At 36.6% G+C, this 21,063-nt stretch overlaps 1 protein-coding gene across 1 annotated transcript in view; it reads left to right on the top strand.

Annotated features, from left to right (window-relative positions):
• Positions 1–20,612, top strand: part of GDA (guanine deaminase) — a 30,463-nt gene extending 9,851 nt beyond the window's left edge. The window contains exons 5-15 of the mRNA XM_068175861.1: positions 1,127–1,232; positions 4,133–4,160; positions 6,097–6,204; positions 6,678–6,785; positions 8,883–8,980; positions 9,508–9,575; positions 10,027–10,173; positions 12,373–12,491; positions 13,334–13,361; positions 14,082–19,378; positions 19,595–20,612. Coding sequence (XP_068031962.1) covers positions 1,127–1,232; positions 4,133–4,160; positions 6,097–6,204; positions 6,678–6,785; positions 8,883–8,980; positions 9,508–9,575; positions 10,027–10,173; positions 12,373–12,491; positions 13,334–13,361; positions 14,082–14,152 — 881 coding nt within the window. The 3' untranslated portion in view covers positions 14,153–19,378; positions 19,595–20,612. The remainder of the gene's footprint in view (positions 1–1,126; positions 1,233–4,132; positions 4,161–6,096; positions 6,205–6,677; positions 6,786–8,882; positions 8,981–9,507; positions 9,576–10,026; positions 10,174–12,372; positions 12,492–13,333; positions 13,362–14,081; positions 19,379–19,594) is intronic.
• Positions 20,613–21,063: the final 451 nt, after the last annotated feature.

Genomic DNA, 21,063 nt, shown 5'->3' with positions numbered 1-21,063 from the left:
TACCTGTCACACTGTGTCCTCAAACTCTACCTGTTACCCATGTTCACTTAACACTTCTATCCTATGGTTGCTACTCCTTCTCTCCTCATTCCCAAATCTGCTGCTGGCTGAGCTTGAATTAGGTCTGCTGGACTTGTTCTTCAGCTGCGGCTCTCTGCTTTTTCTAACCTTTTGTTTTTTGAGGTTTAAAAGAACTGAATGACAGGAGGCCCAGTCAATTCATTAATTTATTGATACACTGAGATTTCATCTGATAATCAATATAAAAAAATCTTCACACACCCTCTGAAATCAGAGAAGTGGAAGCTGCATCAGAATCTTATCCTTTCCTTCTGTTCATAGTTGCAAATGCCTGCTGTTTGAAATTATTGTTGTTCTTGCAGGATTTCTCAAGGCTCAGACAGCTCATAAAGCAGAGAAATTTAATAAGAACCTCAAATTTAATCAAAAATTATCTAGTCTTTCTGATTTATTAGGAATATTTTGAAGCTATTACATTAAACAACTCAAATAGTTAAAGTAGACAAAGAGATCTGATTTAAAATCAGATATTAGAATTGGATATTATATGCATGTTTTACACATGAGTTCTGATTTATTCATCTAGCATGGGTAAATCTCGAGAAAGTGGCTAGAATAGATCTGGAAATTTCTACCTCTAACTGCATATGGGGGGGCCTGTTAGCAATCTTTGCCTGTTAGCAAAAGGAGAGATGGTTTGCTGAGATCTTTATGACTTCTTTCATCTTCAGGTAGCCATATACTACAGCTACTGTACTTTGATGCTTGTTTCTCATCCTTTGTGTCACAGCTGTCTTCATAGACTACCATTAAGAATTCTGGTTGTGGTTAAAATACAGTAATCTAGTTCTTATTTATAAAGTTGAGTATTAATGTGGAAGACAGCTCCTATTTAATGTTGTTTGTTTCCTTATTTTGTCTTTTCTTTTTATCCTTAAAAGTCACATGAATGAACCTAACTTAGAGACAAGACAGGAGCATAAATTCTGGTCATTCTAAATGGGGCTGGATGGGGTGGACTTCATTCTTTTTTTCAGTGCAAGCTTTGGTAATGGTTTCTGAGAACCAGTGATTCTGAGATTTATATTCTAATGCATCTCAACAGATAAATTTGGTCAACGAGCATTTGTTGGGAAAGTCTGCATGGATGTGAATGACACTGTGCCACAATACAGAGAGATTACTGCTGACTCTGTCCAAGAGACAGAAAGGTAAAATGATAAAATTGATGGCATAACCTTTTAAAATAAGATTTTTCATACATTGAAAAGTGAATGTGAATCTGTCTAAGAGCTTACAGGTGTGAATTTATTAGCAATAGGTTTTTTTCTTCCAACAGTACTGTCCCCTACAGTCCTGGCAATTCCTGCAAATCCTAGCAATTCCTACAAAAGTTGCTGCACAGCCCAAATAGCATCTCTCTGGCTTTTCCAAGGAGAGGGATAAACCACAGATCTAGGGTTTGAGAGGATATGTGTGTTTTCTGCTGCCTCTTTTGCCTTTCACAGCTGTGTGTGTGGAGGTCATGGGACCTGACATACAATAGTGAGGTGGCAGCCAGCTCCTTCGTCCCCATTAACTTCTAAGCTATTTCCTTCCACCATTTAGGTTAAGGCTTTATTCAAGCTGTAGAAGTCAGCTTTCATATACCTCATTTTAAACATCTCTTCTCCATCACAGCACCAGTCAAAGTACTCCAACATGCAGCTAAGAGAATGAAGGAGAATCAAATGAAGGTAATGTTTGTAGCGGAGGAGAGCCAAGACTGCATTATGGCAGCTTATTATCATGTTTCTCTTGTCTTTTGCACCCATACTCAGAAAACAGTTAAGCAGACATACAGCTCTTCTCATTGGACTATCTATTTACTTACCTAAAGTTTCAGATGTCATGCTGAAAGAGAAAATCCCTAAGAGTAATATAAATATCTTTTGGCACTTGTGTGAGGTTTCTACCTTGTTTTTACAAATCATGCTAAAGGCATGACAATAAAAGTAAGAAATGGTAATGTATTTCTAATGGTGTTTATATTTAAATAAATTTTTAAAACATGCAGTATTAGTTACCTTCACTCTTCTAACATTTGTTTCCCTCTATGTAAATCCCCACCTTCCATATTATGGTGCAAGTCCTGCCAAATGGGCCTGAAAAAGCAGAACTTCCAGTTCTGGTGGTTTTAAAAGCTTCAGAAGGATCTAAATAGCTTTCTTTTAAATATCTATCTTGTGCCTCCAACTCATTCCTTTTTGATTGTGTAATAAGAACTATTTCTCAACTTTGGGTGAGAGGTTGCCGCAAGTACTCCCTAGTTGTCTAGGGAATAGGGCTGTGAGCTTCTTGGCATGAATCTGGAATACTTACCTAAATCACAGCAATATAATTGCAGAAGGGCGAAAAACTGTTTAATGAAACTGTTTAATGTTTACTGTGCATGAATCTGGAATACTTACCTAAATCACAGCAATACAATTGCAGAAGGGCAAAAAACTGTTTAATGAAAAGGGTAACATGTTAGTTGGGTTTTTGTTGCTTGTTTTTTAAGAATCTAAGAAATGTGATCTGTTACACTGTCAGAAAATGGACTACACTCATTTCAGTTACTTAGAATTAATATTCAGAAATATTTATATTGTATGCATGGAAATAAGATACAATTCCAAATACTTCATATATTAGATTTAAATTCGTCAAGGATTTGAATCTATCATTCTTTGTCAAATAGGATTTAATAAAAAGATAGGGAATTGAACTCTGGATTACCATATATGGTACTATTAGTCATAGTCAGCTGCAAAGATGAGAACCTATGTTCATGTCTGTTCTGCTACAGAAGACAGTGATTTGAAGTTGAGCTTCTTTCCTCATAGAGAAGTACGTAAGCCAACAAACTGTAGGCTATATTTGCAAAACATATTTCATCACATTTAATCATGAGTTTTGAAACAGCTTACAATGTTCAAAGAATGTGAGAAAGAATGAATACAGCCACATTTAAATTTTGGCTTGTAAACTGGGCATTATATTTCTGTTAAAGCTTCTGCTCAAGTGTATATTTTATTATATCAAGTTAATCGGTAAGAGGAGAAACAGGCAGATGATAGCTAATTCACTTGGCATTTTAGCTCTCAATGTTAGACCATGGTGGGCTCAAACTCCTTTGTTCATTGCAGAAGATGAACTCAGGTTTCTCATTTCCATCTGGGGATCTAGCATGAGCTTCAGGGCTGTGAATGTAGCCTCTAGCATAATTTTCTTTTCCCTCTGAAGACATTTGAAAAAATTCATACAACATGTGTTGTGATCAAAATTACACAGATCTCTTACTATGAACTATGACATAAAAATTCACAGAGATCCTGTCCAGAAAGCATCTCAAACTGTCATTCACATGTCACTTACATACACCGAACAAATGGGCTTTCAAAGAATTTCCTCCTTCAAAAGCAGGAGGAAGTTCAGTTTGCTCATCTGCATTATCCATAGTGACTGCTTGGGTTTTTTTTGTAGAGGTCTGAGGTAGCATTTTAGTTAACAGAGAAAGTTAACCTTTATTTTCCGGAAGGTAGATTGTCTATACACTAACATTAATATAAGCATTTCCAAAAAATCAAGGGTTCTTTAAGTGAACGAGGACATATGCATCTACTGTAAGATATAAAATATTGCTGCATCTTTTAAAATTTGGATTTGAAAAGGTTTTAACACTACAATTTGAATTCATGGACAGACAAATTTAAGTTTGGTTTGTTTTTTCTTCAATATTGCAGCTGTAGATTATAATTAAGTTTTCAATTCATTTAATGTAGCATGTATTTGATTTTCAGGGAGAACTCAGAATAATTATTGCTTGTCTAATGCTAAATATTGCAATGAAAAAACAATAGTCTTTATGTTCAGAGTCAAATTCAAAACCAGCATAATTTGGTGTCACTATGCTGACTTCATTGTGTTCCCTTTTTTATTTCATCTGAAAATCTGGCTCAACATTTTGTAAAAAATTTGATCTGTCTAAAATGTTTAACAGGGTATCCAAGCATATATTTTTTATATTCTTCATAATTTATAACATAGAGGACAGACTTATAGCAACTTTATTTCTACCCTTTTTCAGGTTTGTTAGAGAACTCCTGGAAAAGAAAGTAAGTAGTGTTCTTTATTGAATTCACTTCTGTATTCAGAAGATGCTGTGTGAGCACATGAAAAATTAATCCTGCTATCCAAATCTGTTGTCTTAGTGACAAATCAATAAATATACATATTTGTGTGTAATAGACAGATATCATCACTCTGGAAAATGTTCTTCTAGTCATGGTGAGAAATGTAACAGTGTAAAATCAGTTTTCTGTGCTCAGAGCAGAGCAATGTTCTGTGTTTTTCTCTACTGAGTTTGAAAAGTCTGGCTTCCCAGAAAGGACAATTTTCTTCTAAGAAAGGTGGAATTCAATTTATCACTCTGTACTATAGAAGTAGACAGACTAATGTTGCAGTTACTGTTTGTCTTACCCCAGCTTTCAGTTTCATCATCTGGGTTCTCAGATAATGGCTGCTTCCAAATCCCTTCCTATGTTCCGAGTTGGTTTCTCCCTAAATTGTAGCCCCCCTGATGTAAACCACTCCTCTTTCTCCTCCCCTTTGCTCTCATTGGAGCTGGCTCTGTAAACCACTCCCCTCACTCCTCCCCTAAGGTTACCCCATTGGCTGGCTGTTTGTGCCCGCCCATCGGTTTTGGTCTGTTTATAAACCCCTGGATGGGTGGTCTGTCTCTTCCTTCAGAATCTCTGGATTAAAGAGCTGTTGGGGGATTAGGTGGAGAACATCCTCCAACTCTTTTACCTTTCTCCCTGATGCTGGTAAAGTTAACTCCACTGTACAGCTGCAGCTCTGAAGTTCAGCTCCTGGTGAATTCATCCTGGAATTGGTCCGTACACCTCAGCATGGCTCCTGGTGTTCTCAAAGAGCTAGCAGAAGACTCCAGTGGCTAGCATCAGACTAATTGAAGGAATTCTCACCAGCAGAAATCATTGTTTTTTTCAGTAGAGTTACTAATCCACTATAAAATTAGTGGTTTGGGTCAGTGCCTGTCTTAAATTGTGTTTCTAAAGACATTCATGCTTACACTCCTGTGGTGAAGATAGAAGCTTACACTCCAAAATTATACACAGTGGTATTATTCTTATCAGCCATTGGTTTTAAGTGGCTTCTTTTGACGTCCCACCTCAAAATATTCAAGAGCAGTTCCCTGGATTTTAATGCCTAAACCATATATATCACTGGAGTAATGCCTAAACTATGTATGACTAGGGTAAGTTGGCTAATTTGCAAAGACCTGAGCTCCTTTTTTCTGGGAGATAATACAAGGAACTACAGTCCAAGTTATCACTTACTGGCTTATGCTAAATGCTTGCCTTTTGTAATTGTAATCCTGCTGACTATTTTTTGTAATCCTAATTGTAATCCTGCTGACTATTTTTTTAGGAAAATTTTAATCTAGAGATGCAAGGTGTAAAGCTCTGTAGTTCTTAGTTGCTTCTCCTACTGTTTCCTACAGTATAGCATATCTGATTATATGACTATTCTTCCTATCTAAGGAGTTTAGGGGTTTGTCGCTGATATGAGTATAGAAGATTGAACAAGAAAATGGCTTTGGTTTTATAGAAGCTTGCAGTTTTGCTTCATTATATCTTCAATGGTCACAGAAGCATGACTGAAAAAAAATCTGGTCATTCAACTGACTTATTTCTCATTACGCATTGAGACTGTCAGCAAATAGGAAAAAATATCCAGTCCTACTGAAGACTGGTAAAATTTCAGTAACTTGATGAAAGTTCTAAAAAGCCCAATTTCTTTAATAAAGTTCATTAAAATTGTAAGAAACCCCCACTTTCCTTCTCTGTTTCTGCAATGAGATGTCTAATGAAAGTAAGGAAATGACTATACAGCTTAATTTGAGTTGGCAAGCATGCAGTAAGCAGTAAGCAATGAAGACAAAATGTAATTGCGGTGTAAATGCTAGCCTTAGTTATGGTTACTGAAATATATATGTAGAATACAAACCCCATCTTCTATTATTTTCAGTATCCCAGAGTACAGCCTATAATAACCCCCCGCTTTGGCCCCTCCTGCACAGAGGACTTGCTGAATGCCCTTGGGGATTTAGCACAAGCCCACGATCTCCGTGTGCAGGTAAGCTCTGAGAGCTCTGTGTGCCATTTAAGTGGTGTGGACAGACAGCATGCTGAACATCTAAAGGTACCTTTGGGAGGAAATACATATCTGCTGCCCTGATATCAGCATCCACTCTGTTGTAGGCTTGTTCTCTCTTTCACCTCACAACAACATCGTGTATTGTTTTATCTATTATTTTAACATCTTCCTAAAACTGGAAGTGGGGCCATTGTGTCACCACATTACTGGGATGGACATATGCACTATCTCATATCACTTTGTTCCTTTAAGGAACAAATGGAGCTACTTCTTTAGGTCCTATGAAAACTTCTTCAGGTCTGATGAAAAAAGAGATGCAAGGACTAGATCGAATGATAGGTTTTACTAGCATGATTTTTTATGAATGTATATTTAGCACTAGTAGATTGCTGAGAACCTTGTCAGGTTCAATGCTGTTTAAAGGACTTGGTCTATGCATTTTCTTGTTGCAGAGTCACATAAGTGAGACTGAGGAAGAGATCAAACTTGTGGAGAACATGTTTCCTGCCTACCAGAATTACACCGAACTGTATGATAAAAACAAGCTACTAAACAGCAAGGTAGCCACATAAAAACTTCCCAAATGACTTACATTAATTCATCTAGAGATTGTGATGGTTTACTGTATTTACCTGAAAAATTTTTATTGTTCTGTCAAGGTCAGTGACATCTGGGGAAAAGTAAATTTGTTTTATGTTCTGTTGAGGTGTTGGATCTTTAACCAAGGCCACACTGTTCCTTATTTTAGAGGAGGTGAAAAATAATCATATTTTATGCTCACTGATTCATTTTCTAAAGGTTCCAAAGAGAATTAGGGCAGTGGGATTAGAAGAAAGCTAGATAAAGTTGGTATTGTAGGAACTGGTAATTCTTAGACAGTACCTAGTTATTCTTATATTCCAAGGATGTTATCCAGTTTTTGCAGTTTGCCTGAAGATTTCTTCTGTGGTGTTACGTTAGGACCAGCTTCATTTTCTTCCTATGGAGAAGCAGCCCGTAGAAGTTGAATTCTAAACATCAACCTCGCTTGCAGACAGGTGCACTTTACTGCTCTGACTATCCAAAAGCACTCTCACCTCATTTTACCAGCTTATTTTACCAAGATTTGAGAGGCACAGTAGCCCGAAGAATTGAAATTCATTACGGCTTTATGCTGTTGAGACAAATGTAATATAGCTGCCCAGAGTAATTACAAGCTGGAGACCCAGGGCACACCTAAGTATATAGTGGACTGTCTGTGCAAAAGTGAACATGAACAACCCAACTACAGTCAGAGTCATCTGTCAAGTTCATTGAAAAATTTGTGAGAGAATTTTCAGACGCACAAGAGGCAGCTGGAAACTCCCTGGGAATTAGCTTCTGAGCTCCCATTTCTGTGTTTGAAATTTTTATCCCAGTAAATTACTTGTTTACTTGTTTACTGTCCTTTTTGCTGAGAAATCAATATGGACTACAGAAGTATGTACACAGAATTAACCTTTGTTTTCTTACATGATCCTTTACATGCTGATTTGGTGTGCAAGTGTTCTAAAGAGCGTATTTGTGCTGCAAAAGCACAGGTCTTAATTCTGTGACTTGTATGCACACAAGTGAAAATGGTAATGAAAAATCATGATTACTGGTGTCTTCTGAAGTCAAGCTCCTGGATATTTGAGAAAGGATTCTATTAAACACAAGCATAGCAGCAGAACCTTAGATATTGTCTCCCCATCAACTCAAACTAAGACACCAAATCAATTTTTTTTAAGTGTTTTAAAAGCAGGGTCTTTTTTTGGAGCTGTTGCTGAAATGTTTCTTTCCTTTTAAAAACAGTACAGATTGCCAGGGATATGCTTCAGTAGCTTCCATATGTAGGTCCTTAGCTGAAGACGTGGCTATTCTCCTTGTGTTTTCAGCTACACTGAGCTTGATGAGTAGAGATGGGAGGAGTACAGTGCCATTAGGAGATGCTCAGTGGAAGCAGTCTCTGTGCCATGCTCAATTTTATGTGCAGATTGCAAGATCTAACAGAGCTCTTGCTCCTCTCTTTCAGTGGGCATTTGGCATATGAGGTAATGCCAATTAGATTTGTAGGGAATAATTGGTTTATCCCCTATTAAATGATCCTATCATACTTCTATATTTTTCTTGTGAACTTATTTTTAAAGTCAGTTATGTCAGCTAAAAAGTAATTTATCAGTTGTGTAAATAATTAGATTATATGTTACATAAAGAATAGTTAATCTCTCTTTCCCTGGTGCAAACCTTTAGAGAGGTAATAGGAAACATGCTAAGAGTACATACATCTTCCATTTTATCTGATGTATTCCTATCCCCAGTACTTAATCTCTGTGTTAGCTACAAAATATAAATTATAAGCTTGCTACAGTGCTAGGACAACTGGGAAGTCCTCGCTTTTGTCTTCGGTCACAGCAGTCACTGCAAGAGCAAGTACCCTGTATTCTTATATTTAAAAAATGCAAAAAAGCAGAAGGAATGATATGTCAAGCACACTGGCATTAATTGCCTTGTAGATTTTAAGAGCTTAATTCAAGAAGTGCATTAATTTCACTAAATGGTAAAGTGTCCTTTTTGGCTGTTTCAAGCAGTGCAGCAAACCTCAGAGCCACAAAAGTAAATGAAATACTAAGTAAATTTGTGATTCTCTTTTTCTTTAGACCGTGATGGCACATGCCTGTCATCTTTCTGAAGAAGAGCTGAAACTTTTTAGTCTTCGTGGAGCTGCAATTTCACATTGCCCCAATTCTAACTTTTCGTAAGTTAAAAAAAAATAGGAATGGTGTATAATTAAATAAAGCTGTTGTTTGTATAGTACCCTGAGTTGATGCTACCATTGCAAAGCTATGATATAGAAGTTGTATGATACCTCATTACACCATAAATGACATATTGGATTGAACATGACCATTCATTATCCACTTCTGCATAGCATGCTCTAGACCAATTTGTGGTATTTCAGTTTAGTTATTGCATCTATATCCATATCTATATAAATATTTATTTTCTAAAACTTTATTTATTTTGACTGTTCTGTCAGTGGTAGATGTCAGTGGCATCTCCCTTCCCACTGAAGTCTGCTAATGTTTTGGGGAAATGGACTATAAAGTCTTCTTTCTATTGAGCAGACATGAGATACTGCATGGTGTACAGACAGAATAAGTAATAAACCAAATCCTTTACAATTTAAGGGAGAGTCTTTATCATAAAATGGCTCTGCAGCCCTGCATTTCCTGAACTTTTTCTGCATGCAGCACACAGAACGTGTTTCTTCTTCTAATCCAGGATGCGCAGTGGTGTCTTAAATGTCCAAAAGGTTCTCGAACACAATGTGAAGCTTGGTCTTGGCACAGGTTAGTAGTTTGCTCTGAAAGTGGTTTCTTCTGGAAACCTTTGGAAGATACATTCACCTGTTCATATTTAAAAGTCAGCATGTCTCCAGCTTTTGATCCTCTGTTTTCTCCACCTGAGTAAGGAATTCTAGACTATTGAAATCTAGGTTTGGTCCAAAACTGTTTTAAAACAAATTCAGAAAATTAGTGAAGAGTTTTTGTTGCTGTTGTGACCTTAAACAGGGCTTGAACATCAACTTTTCAGGTTTCTGTTTTTGTGTTGTGTTCTATTCACCTGACTGTGTGTGACAGCACCTTTATTGGGAATTATGCCTTCAGAGACAGTGCTTAGCTGTAGAACTTGTTGTGTTTACCACATATGTTGCTTCATAACTTTGAATTAAAACTTACAGAAATTCAACATAGAGAATTATACCCAAAACTTGTACCTTAAGGCTCTGATCCCTTTTAGATGTTGCAGGTGGATATTCAGCTTCTATGCTTGATGCTATAAGGAAAGCAATGGTGGCATCTAATAGCCTTCAGATCAATAAAGTCAATGAGACAGGACTAACTCTTCAAGAAGCCTTTCAGCTAGCCACTCTGGGAGGAAGCCAAGGTAAGAAGAAAACTCTTTAGTGTGCACACAGAGAGCTACAACTCTCTTTGATTATATGTTTCCCTGTCTTCATGGGAGATTCACGGATTTTTTGGTGCCAGAGTGAAATCTAACTGGTAGGCAGAGATAATCCTTCCGTTTCTCATACGCATACTAGGCTTTTCAGAGAAGAATACTCTATTAATGCTGAGAGTTTAATAACAAAATTTTAATGGCTTTTCAGTGTTGTACATTTGCTTTGCAAAGATCCTCAGACTTCTTAGTCATAAGGCTGTAAATGCTTGTCTATTTATTGTACCAGCTGGAAATTTGTTTTCTCAGCAACCATCACCTAGAAGAAAAACTGCAATTACTGTAAAGTCATGCATTCTATTTGTCATCAGTTTCTAATTTTGCTTGTGCTTTTTGAGATGTCAGTGAGGCAGTTTGTTGCAAATCAAAACATCATGCAAATCACTTCTCACTCAGGGAAAAGCAGAAAACCAGGCTTTCCACCATGGTTGTCCAAAACACAGTTGCATTTGCAGAATGCATTCATATAATATATGGGCTATCTAGTTCTGGAGAACAAATTTTGCTGTAGTCAGTGTGCACATAAAAATACATACAATTAAAAAATATTAGCAGAACTGGTATGATATAGCAGAGAAGAAATCCACATGAAAGTGAAAACCTATTATTGTTTCAGTTAGTGGAAATGAGCTCACTACCTTCTAAAGCACTGGTCCCAAATCTTCTCTGTGTAACCTGTCTGTAGCTGCCAAAAAGCTCCATTGGGTATTATTAATGGAACCTTAAAAGGTGTAGTGAAAATGTTGTCAGTCAGGTCTCCTCAGAACTGTGTTTGAATTCTTGGAGAGTGTTAGGGGGGAGATACAGAAGACAGAAGATGAGCAGGGAACAAATAGCATTCTTTTTCCTGCAATATATACTGTTCCACAAAGTGTGAGAATAAATTAGCTGAGACATAGAAAGGAAGACTTACAAAAATCCCAAACTCATATGTGGTCTCCCTTCCCCGCTACTCTTATGCTTTTTCTATATTAGATTTCCTTAGTAAAGTGTTAATTTTTTCTATTGATTTAAAGCTGGTTTATCCTTACTGAATCACATTTAAGGGTAGAATATAAATCACTTCTACAAGCTTTCAGTAGCCTGGCTACTGAAAGGGAAAATTTCAGTAGCAGAAATTTAAAAGAGTGATTTTTTTTTAATAGTTTGCTTTGTTAAGGCTTCTAAACACTTATCACCCTCTTGTGTTTAATCTAAAAATTGCATTCTGCTCAAAAACCTGAAGGAACATGAGATCATTTTAGTTGACACTAGTAGGTAATCAAAATATTTCAGAATTTGTAGGAGTTTAAATGTCTTTAAGATATTGTGATATTTCTGCCACTCACAAACTTCAATGACTTCTTAAAGTAACTTCAAGATTGAATTTCCTTTATCAGTGCAATCTGAAAACAAATAAATTATTTGCAGGTATTATGCTCTTTGATGACCTAATTTCAGAGTATTGAAAAAAATTAATTCACAGATACTTTCCATAACTTAAAAAGGTCCTAATTTATTTCTTAAGAGGCACAAAGGCTTCTCTTTAGGTATTCTAAGCACTTGCAAGCACCCAGTCTCTGAAGATGAATTTGTAGGTTTTCAGGACATGCAGTTTCATGCATAATGAAACTTTGAAAAAATAAAGCTAAATAATAGACCATGAGGCAAGCCATAGAGGTAGGTATGAGACCTTCAGACTGGCTATGATTATTTTTCCATGCCATATTATTCTTTGTTCCTTCTAATTGCAATTACTCACTGGATACCTCTTTTATTATCATATTACTATATATTATTATTGCAATACATCTATATAACCTTTCAAAATTGCTTAAACTTTTTTAAAAAATGCAGTCTTATACTTCCTTAGCAAGGTGAGTGCTATTAAATGCTTTACCGTTTCTCTGACTTAATTGCATTGCCCTGTTTGTAGATTGAATGTTTTTGGAATATTACCTATTGTTTCTTAAGTCTCTTAAGAGCTCAGGTGCTAATATACTATTCAATTTGGTTTTGGGTTTTTCCTTGTAATCATCTAAATTTTTGTTTGTCTTATGAATATTTCAAGTAAGTTGACAGGTACTTCTACATGTTGGAAGGAGGCTGGTCCTGAAGACGTGTTTATGAGCTTATTTTCTTCCTCAGCTCTAGGATTGGATGATGTGATTGGAAACTTTGAGGTGGGAAAAGAATTTGATGCACTGCTAATCAACACGAAGGCTTCAGATAGCCCTTTTGACTTGTTCTCTGCTGATGATTTTGAGGTAATCAGAACAGGATTGATGATCAAAACATTAATGGAAGTGATGTGGGGAAGGCTCATCATACAGGCAGAAAGGGTCTCTTGAGAGTGATTCTGGTGACAGGAGTTGGGTGTACTACACCCCTGCTGTCTGTGCTCCTCTAGGTGTTCCATGGTTTTTTTTTTCTTCAGAATCTTGCTGACCCCAGTGACATTGCCATAACACCATGAGCCAACATGCATGTAATATTTTTAATGCAAGTTTTATTAGCCTAAGATGACAATTACAGTTATGTATTTGCAGTGACAAATGGCAGCCAAGAATAAGCAATTTATTTTTAGTCAATCCTTAGAGTTCAGACTGAAAAATGACAGCCTTTTCCCAGAGAAAGGTTAGGTAGCCTTTTCTACATTGCTGTTACAAAATGAAGCAAGCACTCAAGATGGCTAATTTGAGTTAAAAGCACTGTTTTTATATTAACATTAAAGCAGTGTTGGTTTTATGGTATGGAAACACTTCATTCAAAAGCCTTCTCTGACTATAAAAGATAGTTAAGAGCAGTTACTTGAATTTATAGATGTGGTCAGACTGCCTGGAAACAATTCCAGTTCTGTAAAAATAATTATTTTTAAATTTAAATCTAAACTTTTTAAGCTAAGTTATTGGTCTTTAGCACTTTACAAAAGTTTAAATTTTGCCTTGTTATCAGAAAGAAAATTATGTATGTATGTTAAGTTTTGATTTCAATGTTACTAGGAATATTTAGGAGAAGTGTTTTTATCAGTTCTTTCAAGCTTCAAATGATTATGATCCGGGACAGCAGATACTGCTTTCTGAATTTGTTTTCTCCCATTTTTTTAAAGGACACTCTCCAGAAGTTCCTGTATCTAGGTATGTTTTGATTTTCAGCTCAAGTTGAATTCTCATTTCCTACATCAAATGTCTAAATTAATATTGGGGTTAATAAAAAATTTATTTTTACATAAGTAAGTATATATTTGTTTGCAGTAATTAAATATATTTATCCAAATCTTATATGAACATTAACATGTCTCCAATTATTAGCATTAATATTTGACATTAATAAATAAAAGCTGGTTTATAATTGTTTGTAAATATGTCCGGGCAGTGTCCGGTCCGGGGCTGCGCTGCTGCTGTGTTGTGATGTTGAGGTGCCTGCTGCCAGCTGTGGCCATGGCTGTGTCATGCTGTAATGAGACTTTTGCCTTTCTGAGGTGATGTCGGGGTCACACCAGCTTTCTTGATGGCTGGTTCCCAAGCCAGTTCAGATATTGTGCATCAAATCATTTTCTGTACAGATACATAATATTTTTGGGGTTTGGATCTACTGAATATACAGAAAATCTATGACACTATTGCAGCAGCTGAATGCTATGTTTATTTTTTTTTTAAACACATGGGTTGCTAAAATATTTATTAATTTTTGTGGTAGCCTTGACTATTTCTCTCCAAATAGACTTTCTAAGTTCTAGGAAATGGTTGCTGCAAGTAATGTGTTCTAAAACTGTTTTTGTAGACTGCATAATTGTCATTAATTAAATCAGTGTTTGTATTTATGTGCAAATCTCAGTTTTGACCATGTTATTTCAGGTGATGATCGGAATATTTCTGAAGTGTATGTGGCTGGAAAGCAAGTGGTTCCTTTTTCAAGCTCTGTATAAATCCATTTTCTGTTCGCAAAATACTCTGCTGATTATTCTGCATCTAATTTGGAAAAGATTGATTAAACACAGTGCCTGATCATCAGGAATGACACCTCACTTTTGGATAATGTTAAAAACTTGCATACATTGAAAATTTTGTTAGACCTTTCAAGAATTACTATACTGAAATTTTCACAGTTCTAGAGGGAATGGCTATTTAAATTTCTTCATAAAAATAGCATTTGTGCATTGATAGGGGATTTGATAAATACCTTATTTAAAGAGGGCACCTGCTGCTCTGTTTAATAATAGTATAGGAAGCATTATATGGAACAATGAGATGCTCATTTTCTATAGGAATTTAAAAAAAACCTCAATGCTTGTAAACTGATTTTCCAGGTAATGAATATCATGGAAGAATGCAATTTCCATAATATTATTATCAAGTATGGAGAAAATCAGTGTCCTTTTGGAGAATGTAGTTTTCAGTTTTTCCTATGAGCCTAAAAAAACCCACTTTTTTTAAGACGAGTTAAGTCAGAAGTGTGTCTTTATAAATAAATAAGGGTCCTCACTTAAGAGTTTAGAATTGTCATTTGTAGTCAGACATTCCATTGAATTACTTTGATCTTAGTGAAGGCTGAATGAAACTTCTGTTAAATTAGAAGCAGGCACTAAGATATCACAAAGGCAAACAAAGTAAGAGGGTTTTCTGTACTAGAGGGAGTGCTTCATTTAGTTCAGCATCCTGCAGAATCTTCCCAAGCTCATTTGCTCCTGACTGTTCAGACAGGATGATATGAAGATGTCCCTTCTCCTTTCTGTAAGGGAAGTGAGTGCATTTAAAAATTTCCAAGAGAAATGGTCTCTTTCTGGCCATTACCACTTTTGACTCGAGGTGAAAAAAGCAGCTCAGCTTTACTGTGCTTTTTATGTTTTTCAATGTGGCACAATTCCGGCCCTGTACAATTCTAGGATTCCAGGTAAAAAAAATATGCCCTAAATGTTTTTGTAAATCTGTGTGACTTCCTACTTCCTTTCCTAAAATGGCTTTTTTTTTAATATGTTTTAGCAACACAAAGAATGTAAGCATTAATTTCAGGGTCATTAGAGACCAATATTGTATTTAGATACTGTAAACATGTGTTGAATATGGTTTTAAGGCGTACTTCAAACTTCTTTGATTTCACTAAGCCTTGTTTTGCACTTTTATCTTACTGCCTGGGGATATAGGACTTACCTCTGTTCACAAAACAAGGGAGGTCACTGCACCAAAGTTTCACTTCATGTCTACTTCAGAGAGAGTGCTTGGCCAACGCCAATCATAATGTTATGATTTTAAAAGAATTTTCAGAGTTTATGTATTGTTATAATTATGCCTATATGAGACAGCATAGCATCAAAGGGAAGTGTAACAGCTAATTTGGGCACTTAAAGCAGTACAGTCTGTTCAATGTGGTTTTTTTGCCAAAGCTGAGGGGCTGTACCAAGCAGCAGGGAATAACCAGGAGGTGTCTTGCAGACATTACCTGGATGCAGCCACTCACTGTGAGCTGGCTCAGGTATCACCCTGGTTGCTGCACCATGCTGCTGCGTGCCAAGGTACAGCCTTCCTACCCACTATGTTCCAAGACTTCTAAGGCTTTAGGAGTCAAGATCTAAGGATTAAGATTTACACATTCCATCAGGGTGTCTTCTCAATCATTTTGTTTTTCATGTGTCCCAATCACCTACACAGTAGCACACTTGTTCAGCAAATAACCTTCAGCTCTTTAACTTGCATTCCTGATTCAGGGACATTTTTTCTCATGAATTTTGACATGAATTTAAGTGATCAAATTTCACATTTCAAAACCAAAGAACTGTGAGACACATGTTTTAATCCTCCCAGTTAATGTTTGAAACTATTTTTAGGGAATTACATGGTTTTCAGCTTTGGCTTTCCTGTGGTGAAGAAAGATCACACAGCCTTGTGTGCAATGTATGCTAGTGCCCTACTTCTTTGCCTTCAGAGCTATGAATTAAATCAATGCTTTTATTTTATTGGTAGTCTTAACTGTCTCTAACTTAATTGTTTTCCCATTATTTTGTGGTGTTTTAATGAAAAGGATTCAGCATTTCTTAAAATACTTTTGGGAGCGGACAGGCTGCTTATTTGCAATATGAGAACACATTAAAACTTTAACAAGTTCAGGACTACACTACTGGCCCAATTACAAAGGGACTCTCTAGAATAACTGTTGCCAGTGAGCTTTGTATCTGAATTTTTACTGGGTCATGAACAGTTTGATTCTTGTTAAATTCAGGGACCAGGTAGGAACTTCTCTTTTGATTATAGCTTTTCTATGTCTAGTATCCAGAAATTACCCAGACATAGCAATGGAGAATCATCTTTTTAAGAATATCAGCTGGTGGAGGAGCTCTGCCTGCAGGTAGGCATGGGCTGCCTGCAGCACTCTGCAATGCCCAAGACCAGGAGGAGCAAGGCCCAAGATGGATAGCATTACATTAAATGCTGAGGTGTTTAGTGGTAAAGGAAAGAAGTCTGAATTTGATGTTTGAGGAGGCCAGTGGAGGAGTTCATATAAAAAATAAACGGAGGGTCTTTTGACAGCAACATTTAAATAGATCTGAATGGGGAAAAAATGGACCACCAGAAAAGCTAAGTGAGGTCATCTGAGGCAGTCCCGGCAGTCCCAAAAGCTTGTTCAGTGGAAGATGGCTTATGCACAAAATTTTAAAGGTTTTAGGTCATACAAAGGATGTAGTAGTCAGAATTCTCTGAAGTAATTTAGGGAAAATTACTCATTAAGGATCACTAAGGATCCCACTGTGAAGTGTTGGTCCTTGCGATTCTGTGCCTGTGTGTAGATTGCTAAGATGCTTGATTTGGTGGGTGAGGATCAGTGGATAAAAGCGGTTACTGCTGAGACTTACACAAGTACACTATATGCATCTCAAGACTACATATATTCTGCTTCCTTGGATAGATGCCCCTACTGCTTATGCACTTCAAAGCAGGTCAAGTAATGGGTTCAGATTCTTATTGTCTCTTTTAGAGACTGGAGTATATTTGGAAGGCAGATGAACTTGCAGTGCAGTTTTCTCCAAAATAAGCATAACTCTTATTACACCAAAACCACCCTGCAAACTGAACCAAGGTTCAACAAGGGACAATGATTGGGAATTTACAAGAGCACTATTGTCTCAAACCAAAATGCTAATAGAAGCTAGAACTTGAACTATTCCCCATCTGTTCTCATCCCACCACAGAACTTAGTAGCTGAATACAAATTGAAGCAACCCTCTTCTACCTTCCTCCCTTTTCCCCAACACTAACTGCCCAAAAAAACCAAACAACCAAAAAAACCCCAAACTTTAAAATGAAACAACTGGACATTAAGGGGATATGAGTATGTGGAAGAAAACAGAGGAATAATTTTCAGTCAGTATAAATTGAAAAATATGACAGTATAAATTGATTTATTAAAGATAAAACCTCTGGAAAAATTTACATTTTTCAGATTCCAGATGTCTCTCCCCACAAGTTTTCTTACCAGATAGTGGATGAGATCTTTCTTTCTTAATGTGTCTCTATGTTCAGTGGTAGCACACCACTCAAAGGGGAAAAAAAGGGTATTTGTGTAGAGCTTGCTTGTTGGGACAATATGCTTACTGTGTTCTATGGTCAGATGAGCACTTATTTGTTATAAATAGAATGCATTTGGATTACTGTTATATGTTTATCTCATTGTGTCACTTTAGGTTTTGAAATACTAGTAAGAATTGCCTATGCATTATGCAGCATTATTTGAATTATTCATGTGTGGTAAGTGGAGTTCTGCACTTTAAAATGTTGCCTTGGCCTAATGTTCATATTTATTCTGTATTTTTGTGTAATCCTAAGGTTTTGTAGGGGAAAAAGAGTGTATTTTTTCACTGTACTGAAATTTTCAGTAAGTTGTCTTTCTTTTAGAAAAGGGAACTTAAAAATTACCCTGTCTAAAATTCTGTGCCTGATTATACACTCATGAATAGAAAAAAATTATAATGGTTTTATGAACTTGAATACTAACATTTAATGTAAAAAGAAATGCAGATAAATATAAATTTTTTTTCAAATATAATTATGATAATGCAATGCAAGTCAGCAAGAGGTATTACTGTTGAATATCTACAGTTAAATTGAGCAAAAGAGAGCATAGTAATTCTTATTATTAATTTAAAAAGAGTACTTAAGCCCAAGTTCTTTCAAAGAATATCCCAGTTTTAAAAGGAAAATATATTAATGTCATTACTCAGACAAGCTGTTTAAAAATACTATTTTAAACATTTCCAGGAACAATCCATAACAGGTGATAAGGTGGACATATTTTAAAGTTCTGGATTTTCATTAATAAACTATGCTGCTTTATTTGCAGCCTGGTAAGTGTTAGGAGTCAACTCACCTGTAAAATGATAGTGTAGAGTCACAGAATAAGCTAAGCTGGAAGGGATCCTCAAGGATAATTTTGTACAGCTCCTGGCCCTACATGGCACCATCCCCAAAGAGAGGTAAAAAAATGAATTTCAGAAGACATTTGAAAATACTGGTAGCAGAATACAAAATACTGCAAAGTAGAAAGGAGTTCAGTCTGAGAAACTCATAAAAAGAAGATGACAGGTCAGTGAAATTTTAGGTGTGAAATGCTCAGAAAAAAAGATAATTCCTGGGTAATGTTCCATTAGATGTCATTCCTTCTAAAAGTCATGGAGGTCCAAAGCCTAACTAAGTTCCCAAAGCAGTTGCTTACATGCTTAATAATAGAAGCCCAAATACCTGCTTATGGAATAATTATGTAACTCTTCACAACTTCTAGAGCTCAGCTCCAAGTTTAAATCAAAATTACCTGTAATGGCTCCAGAGGAAGCAATGCAAGAGCATATTATGTTTTATCTACACCTGCCCTGTGAAACATTTAGCACTGGCCAGAACAGAGGCTGAATTAGTCTGGTCCCAGTGAAGAATTTCTGTTCATGCATGCCCCAGACATCATTCCCTTTCATGTGTGTGGTGATGCAGTGATAACTGAGTTCAGCACAGACAAACAGTCTGGTGTGACTGAAGTGATGGAATACAAACTGTTTTAAATATCAGATTGTTTAGAAATTAAGCTCATTGCTGAGACCAATAAATACATTTTAAATCACACAATCATATATCTAGTACTGAACTTCTAGATGCTAGGACTTCGGCTTAAATCTGTGGGAGTTTTAAGCACTATATGTGCAACAACTCATGCTTTTCTCAACAGAGAAACCAGCAAATGACATCTTCTACGTACGAAAAAGAGTAACAAAAGCAACAAACATCATTCTTGGGGAGCCAAAAGGACATCAGCAGCATTAACACCAATCTGTCTGAAGTTAATAGAACTGTTAGTTTATGTGGAAAGGCTGAGCAATGTTTTTGGGAGGCAGTTTCCTGGAAACTTCAGTGGAAATTCTTTCTTAGAAAATACCCAGAATCAGTGTGCTCCAACCAAAAGGTCCTTTGTGGCTTCTGCAGAGGCAGTCACTTCTGCAGAAGTGAATGCATTAGTCATGCCTAGACCCTCACTTCTTTGCCCTGTCATGACTCGTAAGCATGTATTAGCTTTAATTCTTGTATTGGTTTGTGGTTTCTCATAGACCGAGTCTTAGTTTGAAAATAACTATGGTAAAGAGTGGAGCTGGGAGAAGGATAAGGATAAAGGGCAGTCTTACACCAGTCTGCCTAATGCTTCAACACAAAATATTTGCCCCACCAGGTAGGCGTTGTAGCATTTCAGCAGCTCTTAGACTCAATAATTTGGCTTAATGACTCGAGTCAACTCAGAACAATTAAACTGAGTCAAGGCTAGGATATAATCTGTGAGCAGCTGACAAACACATAAGGATGTTTTACTGTGATCTGCATTTAAGCCATCAGCAGCTTTCCTTGGCCAAGGGCTCCTAGGCATATTTAGGTACAACACACTGGAGATAAGCTTGCAGGAGAAGGGGCCAGTTTTGGTGACAGCTGAAGGCTGCAAACTACATCCTGTCTGGCCTTGTGGCTTTGGAGCTGGGTTGTGTACTCCTCTAACAACTTTTAGTGATGAAGCTTTTAGAAAGCATTAGCATGTGATCCTTACCTGAGGATGTTTACATCCCTTGCTTCAAGACGAATTTTCTTTCCCCAAAGGAGAGTTCACATCTTGCTGGAGTAAGTTTTTCTGATGCTGATTTGTCTGCTTGTCTCCTGTTGTGCATAAGCTCTGGTTCATGTGAAAATGCCTAACTGGAGTTAATGTTGTTGAATTTATCCTTCCTTTTGTGCTTGTGCAGTTTCAAGGAAGAACTATGTATTAGGAGAAATGGTATATGCAATTTCCACTGTTCTGCTTGGTTTTGATCATGCTAAATAGGAAGTAATGTACTGTTGAAACAAAATAAAGAGGCCTTGTATTTACACCAACCCTCGTCTCTTTCTGTATTTGACTTTTGAGAAGAGAGAGAAAGCTGACAAGCTGACTAATAAACAATGAAGGCCAAAATACACAGCAGCATACCCTGTTCTCTGGGGAACCTGGGCAACCCCCCATCAGAGGAATTTGCAAACTCTGCTTTGTATGTACAATGTTATTTTAGGGGATCTTTTTTCACATTCAAAGCTCTTTTAGGTTTTGATGTATCTTTATTACCAGATTTGTTGGCTTCATCAATCAAAGCCAGTTTTTCAGTAGCCACTTTATTTTTTTTGTGTTGAAGTATACTGTCCTGAAATGCTTGCTTCTTCTGTTTAACAAAAGAGTCACATCTCCTTTGAAGTGTTTCTTCACTTTCTTATTTTTCAAAGCTTAGGCATAAAAACCTCTCCAATTTAAGCAGCTCTGAAACTCACCAGAAGTGGATTTTCTTAAAACAAA

Source organism: Anomalospiza imberbis, chromosome Z (assembly GCF_031753505.1).
Source record: "Anomalospiza imberbis isolate Cuckoo-Finch-1a 21T00152 chromosome Z, ASM3175350v1, whole genome shotgun sequence".
NCBI classification, from domain to species: domain Eukaryota; kingdom Metazoa; phylum Chordata; class Aves; order Passeriformes; family Viduidae; genus Anomalospiza; species Anomalospiza imberbis.
This window is presented reverse-complemented; position numbering and strand designations above follow the sequence as displayed.